Source organism: Pogona vitticeps, chromosome 2 (assembly GCF_051106095.1).
Source record: "Pogona vitticeps strain Pit_001003342236 chromosome 2, PviZW2.1, whole genome shotgun sequence".
Taxonomy (NCBI): domain Eukaryota; kingdom Metazoa; phylum Chordata; class Lepidosauria; order Squamata; family Agamidae; genus Pogona; species Pogona vitticeps.
The window spans coordinates 53,041,628-53,055,874 of record NC_135784.1 but is presented as its reverse complement, the minus strand read 5'-3'; the positions used below and the strand labels follow the sequence as shown (position 1 = coordinate 53,055,874).

The following is a 14,247-nucleotide window of genomic DNA, read 5'->3' as shown; positions in this document are numbered from 1 at the left end:
ACCATTTACTTCAGAAAGATTCAGGTCCACACTGCAAGTTCTTTTAAATAAAACTTTGGTTTATTGATTACATAGATTGATTCATGAATATCTTCAGTAGCTAATCATTCCTCAGAATTTCCCAAACTACACACTCTATTACTTTCTCTGACTTTTCTCTACTGCCTGACTTACATTTCTCTTGCTGACTCAGTCTGACTTAATCTCCCCAACTCTCTGACTCCGCCTCTTATAGCATCTCTCTTGACTCTGCCTCTCAGCAATATGAATATTCATAAACCATTACATAATACAACAAGAACCATAGATCTAATAAATGGAGAACGCTACAGGAAATTTTTCCTGATATTCAAATGAAATCTGACTTTCTGTAAAATGAGCCCATTATTACGTGTCCTGAACTCTTGGATGATCAAGAACAGATCCTGCCTTCTTTGTATAACATTATTTCAAGTATTTGAAGAGTTCTATCATATCTCCCCTCAGTCTTCTTTTCTCAATGTCCAGTTCTTTCAGTTTTTCCTCACAGGGCTTGATTTCCAGTCCTTGATCATTCTTGCTGCCCTCTGAACTTTTTCTAGTTTGTGGCATCCTTAAAATGCAGTGTCCAGAAGTGTACATTGTACTCAGGATAAGGCCTAACCAGTGCCAAATAGAGGGGATCTAGTACTTCACAGTATTTAAAGACTATACTTCTGTAAATGGAACCCAAAATAGCACTGGCCTTTTTTGCAGCCACATCACACTCTGCTTTTTTTTCTTTTGCTTTTTTAAAGTCTATTGATTAGAATCTTATTACTTAGGGTCACTAGATTTCCAACAGCATACATTATAGCTGTGAATTTCCTTAAGGCTCTGGTCCCATGAGAGGAATGTTCTCTAATTATCCCCCCAATTAGTTTGTTGCTTTTTTCCTTCTGGTAACACAACACAAAGTCAAAATCAAAACATTTTCCCCAGCCAGCAGTATAATTACATAACATTTTCCCATCACCAGGAGGGTTGTGTTATTTTGTATCTTTGTTGTACTGGTGCATCCCTTGCCGAGGTTGCCTGTGTGCATGACGTGCCCCACTTCTTTTTAGAATCAAAGCCAGGAAGGAGGCACACACATAATTTTTTTAAAAAATTCGTGCCTGATTCATTACTACATTGGTAAAAGTATGTTACTGGGGAACCTCCACCATTACATTACTGGCGAGCAATACTTAAAAAAAAATCTACGTTGAAACATCGGTATGCCAATGTCACTGGGAGGGGATGATCGCCAATACTGCTGCGTGGTAATCCCATGTCCATTGTGTGCAATGCATTTCTGCAGGAGCACCCAATGCAACAGAGGGACATTTTCCTAAACAAACCCCCCTTACTGATCAATGTTCCCTCCAATTTCCACACCCCTGTGTGCTAGCACATCCACCCCCCATGTGGGGTTCCGTTGTGACCAGAACAAAAGGGGCTGGAAACTATCACTGTGGGTGTACAGGGAAGGAAGAAAGCTGTCCAAAGGGGGGGGTAGAGTCAAACTTGCTCATGCTTTCACACACTTTAGAGGGAGCCTTGTTTCTGATATATTCATGTGTCGATAAATATAATTTTTTTAAAAATTAATCAAGTGGCTAAATTGCTCCTTGAAGCAAGAGAGAAAATAAATTGGTACCATGGTATAGCTGGCCATAATGATTCATATAGGAGGAAATAAATCGGTATTCTAAAAGTTCTTGAGACATTTGTCCTGCAATACAGTGGTGCCTTGCTTAACAATGATAATCCGTTCCAGGAAAATCACCGTTAAGTGAAAACATCGTAAAGCGAAAATAAAAACCCCATTGAAACGCATTGAAACCCGTTCAATGCGTTCCAATGGGGTAAAAACTCACCGTCCAGTGAAGATCCTCCATACGGCGGCCATTTTCGCTGCCTGTATAGCGAGAAATCAGTCCCTAAACACAGCAGGGAGCCATTTTAATCACCCGGCGGTCATTTTGAAACCACCGATCAGCTGTTCAAAAAAAGTCATTTTGTGAAGAATCGGTTCCCGAAGCAGGGAACCGATCATGGCAAAGCGAAATTTCTCCATTCAGACCATCATTTTGCGATCGCAATTGCAATCACAAAAAGATCATCGTTAAGCAGTTTTGTCGTAATGTGGGGCAATCGTAAAGCGAGGCACCACTGTATAAACCATGTGACCACAATTCAGTACAGCAGAGGTATGGAAAGTATCAGAGGAAATAGAGAACATTTCCCTTGTGTGACCAGGGCCTAAGTTAACTCAGCATAGGCATTTGATGTTGCATACCAGCATAGGCATTGCATACCAGTTGTGTAACTCTGCACCAAAGCAAATTTGTTTTATTTATTTATTAAAATATTTCTACCCTGCCTTTTTCCTTGAAAAAGATGCAAGGTGGCTTACAACAATGAATGACAATATTTAAAGTTAAAAACAATGAGTATGCAACAGTGGTTAACATCATTAAAAGACAATATTTAAAACTACAATGAATGACAATTAACAGACAATATTAACAGACAATATTAAGGCAAAGAGCAATAAGTGTACATTTTTAAAAAATGCTGTTCTGAGACATGGAAAACACAAATACTGTATTAGTAAAAATCCAATCAAAGCAGTAATCCATAGCAATCTATCTAAAAGTGACAGACAGGTTACCGAGGGAGGGCTTGCCTGAAGAGAAGGGTCTTTGACTACTTTCAAAAGGACAGCAAAAATGGGGTCAGCCTGGCTTCCTGTGAGAGAGAGTCTGGGAGAAGCAACAGAGAAGGCCCTCTGTGTCCCTATCAGATACACCAGTGAAGGTGGTGGTATGGAGAGAAGGATCTTTCCTGATTATCTTAAAACCTAATGAGAGATATGTTTTTTGAGATAGCTTGGACCAAAGCCACTTAGGGCTCCATAGGTTAAAACCAGCACTTTAAATTGTGCTCAGTAACTGATTGGCAGCCAATTGAGCTGCTATAACAGAGAAGGAGGTTATGTGATCCCTGTAACCAGCCCCGGCCAGCAATCAGGCTGCTGCATTTTGGACCCATTGAAGTTTCCTGTTACTTTCCATGGGTAACCCCACATAGAGTGTATTACAGTAATCTAGCCAAGAAGTAACAAGGGCCCGTATGTAGTCAGATCAGATCTCAAGAAAGGGACATAGCTGGCACACTAGTTTTAATTGTGCAAATACACTCCTGGCCACCGCTGAGATCTGGGCATCCAGGAGCACCTCCAAGCTACATACCTGTTTTTTCAATGGGATTCTAATCCCATCCAGCACCAGCTGCATCCCTATTCCTTGATCTGCCTTTTGACTGATCAGGAGTATGGTATCTCTGTCTTGTCTGGATTAAGTTACAATTTATTCACCCTCATCCAGTCCATTACTGATACTAAACACTGATCTAGAGCCAAAGTAGCTTCCTCAGGTTTAGGTGGCAAGGAGGAGTAGAGTTGAGTGTGATCGGCATACCGGTGACACCTAGCCCCAAAACTCCAGATAATCTCTCCCAGTGGTTTCATGTAGAAGTTAAATAACATAGGAGACAAAACAGAACATAGGAGACAAAATGCCTTTATAGGTTATAACTAAACAATCAAATGCTGTGGGATTTGCTATGGTTATAGTACATCTCAATTCAGGACACAAATGTCAAATTGAATCTGGTGCTTTTTGTTCCCAGCATGCTTTTTTCTTCTGCCACAGGGGGCTTCTGCCTTTTTCAAGCCGAAACAATTTGAACGGACTTTTTGCCATGTCATCAGATCATTGTAGGCATGTAGGCATTCTTCAGTCTTGAGAGACTATGGTAACGTGCTCTGTATGGAGGACTTGGAACAGCGTCTAGTGTGGCTGAGAAGGCCAATTTGAGACTGACAATCCCTTCCACACGGAAGACAAATACAACCTGTCCCCTGTCCAGCTCCCTGATTTGGCTGGTTTCGGGACTGCCTCTTTGCCTCGGCCTGCTGGACAAGGGTCTCTTCAAATTGGGAGAGGCCGTGATGCACTGCTTGCCTCCAGGCTGTACGCTCAGATGTCATTGTTTCCCATCTGTTGAGGGCCCATTCCTAAGGCCTTCAGATCCCGCTTGCACAGCTTGTAGCACAGCTATGGTCTCCCTCTGGGGTGATTTCCCTGCAGTAATTGTCCATACAGGAGATCTTTTGGAATCCAACCGTCAGCGTTTCTGACGACATGCCTGAGCATAATGTAGACGTCCCTGTTTCAGTAATGTATAGATGCTAAAAATTCCAGCTCATTCTAGGACTACTCTAATGATCTAATGATCAGATCATTAGTTCTTGTAAAAATGATGGGGCATGCCCATAGGTGGTGTTTCAGTGATGAAGACAGTCTGGGCATGATGTTTAGAACTGTATGAACACCTGACCTCCCATTCTTCCCCCTCAGTAGTCTTTTGATTTTTTTTACACATATAAAAATAGCATTAGATAACCTTTTCACCTTATCATTAGTGCTGAGATACTAGTACCATGTTTCCCTGAAAATAAGACAGGGTCTTATATTAAATTTTGCTAAAACAAAAAATACAAAACAACAACAAAAAACAACAACAGCACATTAGGACTTTCTTTCATATACAGCTGTCTAAATTTATTCAAGTGCAATCATGTCATCTTCTGGTTGCTGCACAATGGTGGAGCGTGAGGTTTCACTTAACTGGGGCTTATTTTGGGGGTAGGGCTTATATTACGAGCATCCTAAAAATCACACTAGGGCTTATTTTCAGGTTAGGTCTTGTTTTCGGGGAAACAGGGTATACTATTTTAGTGCTATATCATCTTTGGACAAGGAAAAAACATCAAAAGTTATGAACAAAATTGAAAGAATCCAGATGAAATAAAAGTTATTCTTGTGGTATGTGGTATTTCTATACATGTAAAGAAGGGCTTTGGAACTCTGCAACCTTTTCCACAACCCTGTACAACCCTTTTTGAAGCCAAGTGGCTTGATAGAAGACTGGCAGGGCGAGAGCCAGAGGAAAGAAGGGACCTGTGGGCTGAAATGCAAGTCACATTGCATTGAGTGTGAACACTGAAGTTCCAAATCAATCCATGGACTGTGTGTGATTACTGATGATAAATTCAGCTATAATACAGATTGTGAATCAAAACTGCCAATGTGGGTGCAGTCTTGGGTTCCAGCAATTCACAGCTGAAATTTATGTCAGTGGAGTTACACCAGTGCCATTTCCCCATTAGATTCTAGCCACCAAATCATATACTTTAGGAATCCAGTGTGATGTTGATTTTAAGATTATTAGGCGAAGACTGGGAAGAGCAGGGTCTGACTGTAATGGGTGGAAATGCAGCATGTTACAGTACTTCTAAATAGTTCCTGTTGGTGGCAACAACTGCAAAATACAGTTACTTCTTTCATTAGTGTAATAGGGCATCTGAACTTCCCTTTTCTCTTGTAGTAAGATTGTGGGCACCTGCGTTATTCATTGGGGGGGAGTGAACTATTCACTTGCTGAAAAGAACAACTCCTCTAGTCTTTCTTTAAATCACAGTCCAAGCTGCACTTGGGCATGACTTATCTGCAGGGCTGAAAGCACAAGTTCGCATCAGAGCGCTATAGTATTGTAATACAGCACACCTTTTAAAATTATTATAGGCTTCTTAAGAGGGCCACATGACTTTGATTTTGGTTTAAACAAAGATTTGGTGAAAAAACAGAAGTCAGTTTGGGGGGGGGAGTATCAAGGGAAGAATGATCCAGAGGGAGCCGACTGGGTTCTTGAGAGGACCCCATTCTAATGTCAGGAAAGGAAGTATTGTAAACACATGATACTTCATAACATAGCTAGTCACATTGATGTTATATAGTAAACGGTGAGTAACAATGTACACAAACTAATTATAAATTTTGTTTAAAATATGTTTTGTGGGGGTGGTTGGTTTATAGTGCATATTTCTGGCCTTCGATCTGCCCTGTATCTCAAGCCCCAGCTACCTCACAGGATTGTTGTAATTGAAACATAAGTTCAGGAAAGAACAGCATAACCCTTAATTTTCTTGGCAGAAAGACTCTCTCTCTCTCTCTCTCTCTCTCTCTCTGTGTGTGTGTGTGTGTGTGTGTGTGTGTGTGTGTGTGTGTGTGTGTTTGTGTGTATGTATGTGTGTGTGTGTGAGAGAGAGAGAGAGTGTGTACTTGCATAGAAATTTGTCTGTGTTCAAATAACATCAGTTCTCAATTTTCAAGTGCATGGTTAGTCTCCTCATGTGGTTTGTACTCTTAGCTTTTCACACCAATTGCAAATATCTTTCAATTTGCAAAAAGTACTGTGCTGCTATCAGAAAGGTAACATGCTAAGTCTCAATGACCGGATTCTAAATACCGCATTAGAGGTGCTCAAAAGCACTGTCTTCAGAAACTTAAGTAGTCTCCTAAGTTTCTTCTGTTCAGAAACACAAAGGACTCAAAGGTTCAAAACTCCCATGAAAGCCCTTGTTCAAGAAAGGAGCAAAATTCATACTGTCAGACAAGCAGAATTATTGTTTGGAATTACATTACAAGTACAATTTAGAAGTCAATGAGATAATTAGAGCCAAGGCATTATTTTGCCTATACCTGTAGTGAGAAGACATACCTTTACTCCCTCTCCTTGTGTCACGTTCTTCTGCGCCAGTTTACAGGAAAAGTAAGACTAAGTAGCAGTATGAAACATATGATGACAAAACCATCTGCTGTTCTGATGCCCTTTACTTTTGTCAATTGCAAAGAAAAAAAGTTTATTCAAAGATAAACTTGAATAAGATTTTCTTCTGCCTTGTGATATGTACAAACTTGTGGAAATTAAACATGATAGACAAGTAATAGCGATAATGGATATTTGTTTATTTTTAATTGAAAGTAATTATAGTTCACTTTCCAGTAATAAGTCAGTCTCACAATAAACAATAAACCAATTATTTTGAATAATCTCTTTGGGGATCTTCCAGATAAGCATATGTACCACATCACTGTCTTTTTTCTTTTATTCTGGAAGAGCATGGGGTAAATGAGTTGGGGGAAGTTAACCCCCTTGCCACTTCCAACAGCTACTGTTTCTTCCATTTCCTGTGATCCCTTCCTTGAGTTTTCTGGTTTAATCTGTTTTTGCATTTTTAAAAAAGATCAAATAAACATTTTATTGTTAATTTTAACCCTTTGGAAGCAAGAAGGCAATATTATACCCTCCTTCTGCAGATCTCTTTTGCTGACATAGCATATAACCTACTGAAGGCAGGCAGAAATTATAAAATTATAAAAGCTAAGGGGATGGGCCAAGCCATAGCATTGAGAGAGAAATGCTGATACCCTGAAAGTTCAGGTTTTTTTAAAAACGTTCTTTTTAAAAATTCAGAAGTTCAAAAATCATATCCAGTACTATGTAAGAGCTGGATTATTTCCTTTGTTTATTTGAAAAGCCCCCCACCCCCAAATGAAACAATTGGTTGAAGGATGGAAAAAAAAACAGAAAATCAACCAAGAAACCAGTTAGTGTGCAATCAAATGGTTATTTGTCCCCCAGTTAAGTCTTTTGTTTTGCTCCTTTTTTCCAGTGACCAGACAATGTCTGTGCCATTGTGAATCAACAAGCAAGAAGGTAACTTTCCATTTTTCAAGATTATTAAGCTGCTTAAACAAAGAACAGAGTTGGGGAGAGAAGGGGGATTTCTCGAGATCTTGTTTTCCTTTCCCTTTAAGGAGAAAGAAGATCAGTCTAGATTGAAGTAAACTGAGTTGCTTGAGGTGTAATGGGTGTGCATGTGGGTAATGCATGTGGATGCAAGGATTGCCCAAAATGACATGCCACATTTCACAGTGACCCTGTTCAGTATGATGTAGACCAGTGGTTCCCAACTTTAGGCAACACAGAGGTTCTTGGACTGCAGTTCCCAGGAGCCTTCATCACCAGCTGTGATGAGGTTGGGAACCATTGATCTAGACCAGGGGTCTCCAAACTTTTCACACAGAGGGCCACATAATATATTTGCAATATTTTCGAAAGCTGAAGGAACACAGGGTACTCCCGCCCACACACACTCACTCCCAACCCCTCGCACGCACTCCCACTGCACACTCTCCCGCCTGCCCACACACATACACAACTGCCTGGCCACCTACCCACAGGTGCCCGCACATACACCCATCCTGCATGCATGCCCCGCTTGCCCCACGCACGCACGCACGCACACACACACACACACACACACACACACACACACACACATGCACACACACCTGCATTCATGGGTGAAGGCAACAAGCTAGACAAAATGGCAACGTGGGCCAGATGTTGCCCATGGAACATTGTTTGGGACCCGTGATCTAGACCAATCCAGGCCACGAAGATTGATACGCCTAATCGCACCCTTCGTTTCATTTCATACCAGTGTTAAGATGTCAATGCTGGTCGAAAACTAGGAACTTAAGGGACTTAAGTACAGTTTATGGAGCAAATGCCCTGCCCAGGTGATCTCTTACAGTCAATTGGTGAGTTGGCTCAACAGATAAACATTATGAAAAGGTTTCAAAAGTTTCTTGCATTAATCCATTGTCTCACATCCATACCTGTATTTACCTGTGAAATTTAGTATGGGAATGTAACAAAGCCTACAGTTTTTGAGTGCCATATTGGATGAGTTTTTCATTTCTCAACCTTCTAAGAAAGTGCCAGTTGCAACGTGTACTTTACTAATGTAAACATAATATCTGTGACTTGTTAGATTTTATCCCCTGCTGTTTGTTTTTATGTTGCATTTTGCTTTTATGGGTACAATGGCTATAGACGTTATTATTATTACTATTCTTGTGTATTTTTTTCTTTCATATATTGCTCTCTTTACCTGTCTAAGTCTCTAGAAGTAACTCTTAGTGACTGGTGTTTAACTGTTATTAAAATGTATAAATAAATTATGTAATAATAATCTCATTGGGACTCTACAGGAGTATACATACATTGTATTTAAAAATAAAGCCATACAGTATTTCTTTCTCTCCTCTCCTGCAAAGCTCATTGCTACAATTCTATCCTAAAATTGTGTTTCGTATCAGTTTGTTAATATTCTAAATAAAAATGTTTTTTTAAAAACCCAGTCACTCACCATGTATGCTGATACATGTTTCTATACAAGATATATACAGTGCACAATTATCTCACCTCAGGTTAGCCATTTCAGCTTCTAGTGAGAGGTCAGAACTGATCTGACCTAGAACCCACTTAATTTCTTTCTATCAGTCTCCTGTATTCATAGCAATTTCCTTCAGCACATTTCAAATGAATCATTTTTCAAAAATTTGAATTGAGGAGTGAACCAAGATATAAAAATGCTTTAACAATGTCAATTTCTTCACTGGCAATACTGAAGCTATACAATTCTTCTGTAGTCCTTAGTTTTATACTCAATGAAAGATGTTTGGAATATATTTGAAAGTGAAACACCTTTCTTGTTTCACTTTCAAATATATTCATTTTCAACTGTTTGCTGTTTTCTAGGAGTAATATTGTATCATCTGTATATATTAAATTACTGATACATCTTCTACGATCTTCCAGGACTTTTACCATTTCCGTTTTAAAGTTCATTCATTCCATTACCCTCAGCTCTTCACAATAGGAAGAAGCTGATGTGGTCCTACAGCTGGGTCAAGATTGTTTGGGAAGAACTGTACTGCTAACTCAAATCATCCTCTCATTCCAAGTGGAATAAAGTCATGGAGAACCTGCTGGCTAACACTGCCAAAAATAAATCACCCAAGACCTGAAAGAGCCCACCAGATTCATTATTCTTTGGGTGCAAACCATGAACATTGATATTTTATCCAGTGAAGATTACAGACTGTTTGAAAGTGAAACTTGATGATATAATAACCTGTTCAAGATGACAGTCATTATTCCCTCCAACACTGATCAACCATTATTCCCCTACCCAACACGAAACACCATATTCATATTGTGTTGTGCCACATGTATTGTCAGTTCCATCATCAAGGAAGACATAAAATTCTCAACTCAAATAAGGCAGCCTTGGTGTAGACTCAGGATGTCTTCCAAGATGATCACCTCTGAAGTTGTTAACAGTATCTCTGGTGCCATCTCTATTGGCTTGGGTTGGGAAATGATTAAGCAGTGGGTTAGACTGTACATGAACACAATGCCTACTCTTCGGGTTCCCAACATCAGATTCAGATAGTTGAAACACACCTTTGAACAAAGTATCTGACTAGAGGAACTGACTCCTTTTAGATCATAGCTACTGCCCCTTCTTGCTCCTCACATTATGCTTGGTGCTGTACTCAATAATGTGAAATGCAAATCTGTGAAAGCTTCATACCTTCATGCCGAGTCATACAGGCCAGAATAGAACCCATTCCAGAATCAGGTGAAATATGATTTTCCAGATTGATTTACCTAGGATTCAATAGTGCCAGTAGCTGGCTTGAAGAGGTTGTAGCTAAGCCAGTAGGTTAACATGCAAATAAAAGGGCAGGTAATAAATCTGGTTTCACAATTCATTTATCTGAAACACAGCCAGCCCCTCTGTATATAGATCCTTGTAACAACTATCTGCAGATTCTGGAAAAGTCTTTCTTATTTGGGTCTTACCTTAAGGAAATCGAGCCCACTTGTATGTTTTTCATCCAGATCCCTATAACACTGAAGAGCAGAACTGGGGTGGAAAAACAGTAATATTACTGAAGAAGGTGGTGACATCACACGGGAGCACTGTACATTATTATTTTATCTTTTATTTAAATATATTTATGCATTTACAAACTTTATAAGCACTCTTTATCTCTCTGCTTTCTTTAAAAGCCGAGAATTAGCTTTTGTAAAATGAGGACCATATACAAAACTAGGCAACAGATATATATATATATATATATATGTATATGTATATATAAAAGATCATAATTTTTGGCTGTTAGGAACAACAAATGTGACAAGAATGGAAGGGAAACAAAAACACTACGCAAAAACAGTGGCTCTTTTGCAAGTATTATAAAATCAGTGCTCAGCTACAAGTCCTATAAGGAATAGTTCAACTGGTGCAATATATGGCTGAGAGAAACGTACTTCTGTCAGGATAACAACAAAAGGTAGATGTGAAAGTGACCTGGTAGAGTTTGAAATTCTTAGAGGTCCTTCTAAACCAATATGGCACAAAAGAACAAAACAAAACAAAAACGGAGACAATTATGGCAATCTGCCAGCAGTACGGAACAATCCTAGCATGGCTGGTTCATGGACTGGGATGGGGGAGAGGTACCCCATAACTGTCATGAGCTGTCACTGCATCCTCGTTTAAATTTTCCATAAAGAAAAGAAAATCCCTTCAAGACTTCTTCATATATGATTGCTTCAGGCTCTTCTACACGTGGGATTCACTGAACTGTTGACTAAGTAATAGTTCAAAACTGAGTTGAGATAATGGCTAGCAGGAAGACGGCGGATACCCTCAAGAAAACATCTCAGAACTTCCTTGTTTGTTTCCTGTGCATTCTTCAAAGTAAATCAAGAGGAAAGTTGGTTGAAGGAAGAGGTGGCAGCACTGCCACAACACATCAATCTCTTGGAATACCATATGTTACAAAAATGCCCTGGAGAACGGAACCTCGCTAGGAAAATAACTCTGGCAGCCGTCTTGCTCAACTGTCATTTGATGCCATTTAGTAAACAGTATAAGACAATACCAGATGCAAAGATGTACACACTCCCTTGAGGACATATAGGAGTAAGGAGCAAGTATAGTGTGATTGCATAAGTTGTATTGCACAACTGTATAAAAAACATAAATAGTAACTATCTGAAGTTCTTAAATACAAAATACAGATCACATACTCTTTTAGTCAATAATCATTTTCAAGTGCAAGTTTGGTGTGCCCTTCACTTCTTCCTATAAAAAGGCATTTTTGGAGGGCACAATGTACTCCCCTCTCCAATGATGTGCCCATATATATAAGTCCATACCTTCTCATAGCAGTCCTATACAGGCAGTATAAAAATAGGGTTATTTACATGAGCTAGGAGTACAGAGAAGCAGCTTTAAGAGATTTACTTATTTAAGTGAATCTCAATTCTTGTTACAAAGTGAGGGCAGGGGGGAGTAAGGTGAGGAGACAGGCCACTCATCCGACTTATGCTGGTTGCTGTGGGTTCACGTTGATCGAAGGAGGATGTCCCAGGAGACCAATACGCTGTTTTTGCTTCCTCTGCTCTGTCATCTGGAAAATTTAAACATGTAGTCAGGAGACACAGGCACTTCCTGTACGTCAGACCACAGAATGAGCGATGGGCTTTCAGAATAACCCTTAAATATATATAATTTTAAGTTTTATTCTGAAAGCTCAACTTCTGGGAAAAGTCCACTTGAGACAACTGGGAAAGACAAAATCACCCTTCACTCTGTTCTCCACAGTTGGGGAAGTGCAATGGGGAAACTGGGGAAAGGACAGAAACAGTCTAGTGCCAAGTATATCTTTTATTCCTCATGAAAACAAAACAAAACAAAAAACTGTGTAGCAGAATGGAGAACGGGATGAGAAGATACTGGCATATGTATTAGCAAGTAATCTTCAAAATGATATTCTCAGTGACCTAATGCCAGTCTAAAAGGCTGAAAAGGAGACAGAGAGGACTCAGACCAAACATTTAAGGTTACCATGGTGCACACACTTTCCTATTTAACTCTGAGGGACTTTCTTCAGAGTAGACAGGCAAGGAAATTACAGTGTGGTCGTTCTAAATATGTAGAAAAATGTGGCATTTAAGTAAGAAAATAAAGTAAAAAAAAAGATATAAAAACCATGAAATGCAAGTGCAACTCAAAAGCCTCCAAAGAGATGACCTATTTCAGTGTACATAACAAAACAAACAAATATATGGAAAAAAACCACGAATGCATGATAAAATGTAAAATCATGTGTCTGAGGAAGTAGCTTGTACTTCAGGAGAGTTCTGACTGAAATAAATTTGTGAGGCTAGTAGCTTGTTCAGCACCTATGCGATACGGAGATCCAGCTGTGAAGTTGCAGCAGCAAGGATCAAGGTGCAATTCGGGTGCTCAGTCATGTGCACGTGTCCCAAAACAAGGCACACGACCCTATTTGAAGGGTAATTCATCAGCTGGAGTTGGCAGTGCAAAAAAGACTACATAGGATACCACCTTTAGTCTTTAAGGGGGAATCACATGTAACTTTATAGATAGATAGATAGATAGATAGATAGATAGATAGATAGATAGATAGATAGATAGATAGATAGATAGATAGATAGATAGATAGATAGATAGATAGATAGATAGATAGATAGATAGATAGACAGACAGACAGACAGACAGACAGACAGACAGACAGACAGACAGACAGACAGACAGACAGACAGACAATTGTTTTGTTGTTCCTGCTCCATGTTAATGTGCTTCTTAACCATGAGAAATTATGAATTGCCATGAGACATTTCACCCTCACCTCCCTAATTAGTAAAAACCTAATGTTTTCTTATTATTAAATATTATTGTAACAAAATATAACAACTACATAAATTGACAAATAAAACCACAACTCAAATATACAGTGTAACCCACCCTCATTGGAAATATAAATTATCATCAACATATTTAATCTTAATTTATATCATGTGCCCCAGCTCTTTCAAAAAATATAACGATTCTTGTGTTGGGGTATAACCTTTATGGTGTGTAAATACATATTCTATATAAGGGTTCCAAATCCCATAAAAACTATTTTCCTTCAATAATCCTTTTCTAACTTTCAATTCACAAGTTAATTTATTGTTAATAGCTAGATTCCACATTTCATTATACCATTCTTCCCACATCAATCGATTATTATTTTTCCAGTTCCTTGCTAATATCAGTCTAGTTGCTGTTAACATAACAATTAGTTCCATTTTTCCCTTATCTAATTGACAGTTTCCAAATATATTTAACAATGCTAACATTGGGCATCTTTGTATATCTTTAGAATTTCTTTAATCTCATTAAATATAATCATCTATTCCTTCTGTCTGCCTTCACATGCCCACCACACGATAGTATGTTTGCCTTTCTTTTTTACATCTCCAACATATAGATGATAACTCTTTATTCAATGTATTCAATTTCATTGGTGTTAAATACCATCTCCATATTACTTTATAAGAGTTTTCCTTTACCCTCTCACATTTTTCATTATTCTTCCCCCTGAGATCCTCCCAAAT

The 14,247-nt window shown here is 39.0% G+C and overlaps 1 protein-coding gene and 1 long non-coding RNA gene across 2 annotated transcripts in view; one reads left to right on the top strand and one right to left on the bottom strand.

Annotated features, from left to right (window-relative positions):
- Positions 1–14,247, top strand: part of LOC144586664 (uncharacterized) — a 35,437-nt gene that overhangs the window by 5,405 nt on the left and 15,785 nt on the right. The window lies entirely within an intron of this gene.
- Positions 10,751–14,247, bottom strand: part of ITPR1 (inositol 1,4,5-trisphosphate receptor type 1) — a 272,527-nt gene continuing 269,030 nt past the window's right edge. The window contains exon 61 of the mRNA XM_072989461.2: positions 10,751–12,251. Within this exon, the coding sequence (XP_072845562.2) occupies positions 12,165–12,251 (87 nt within the window). The 3' untranslated portion in view covers positions 10,751–12,164. The remainder of the gene's footprint in view (positions 12,252–14,247) is intronic.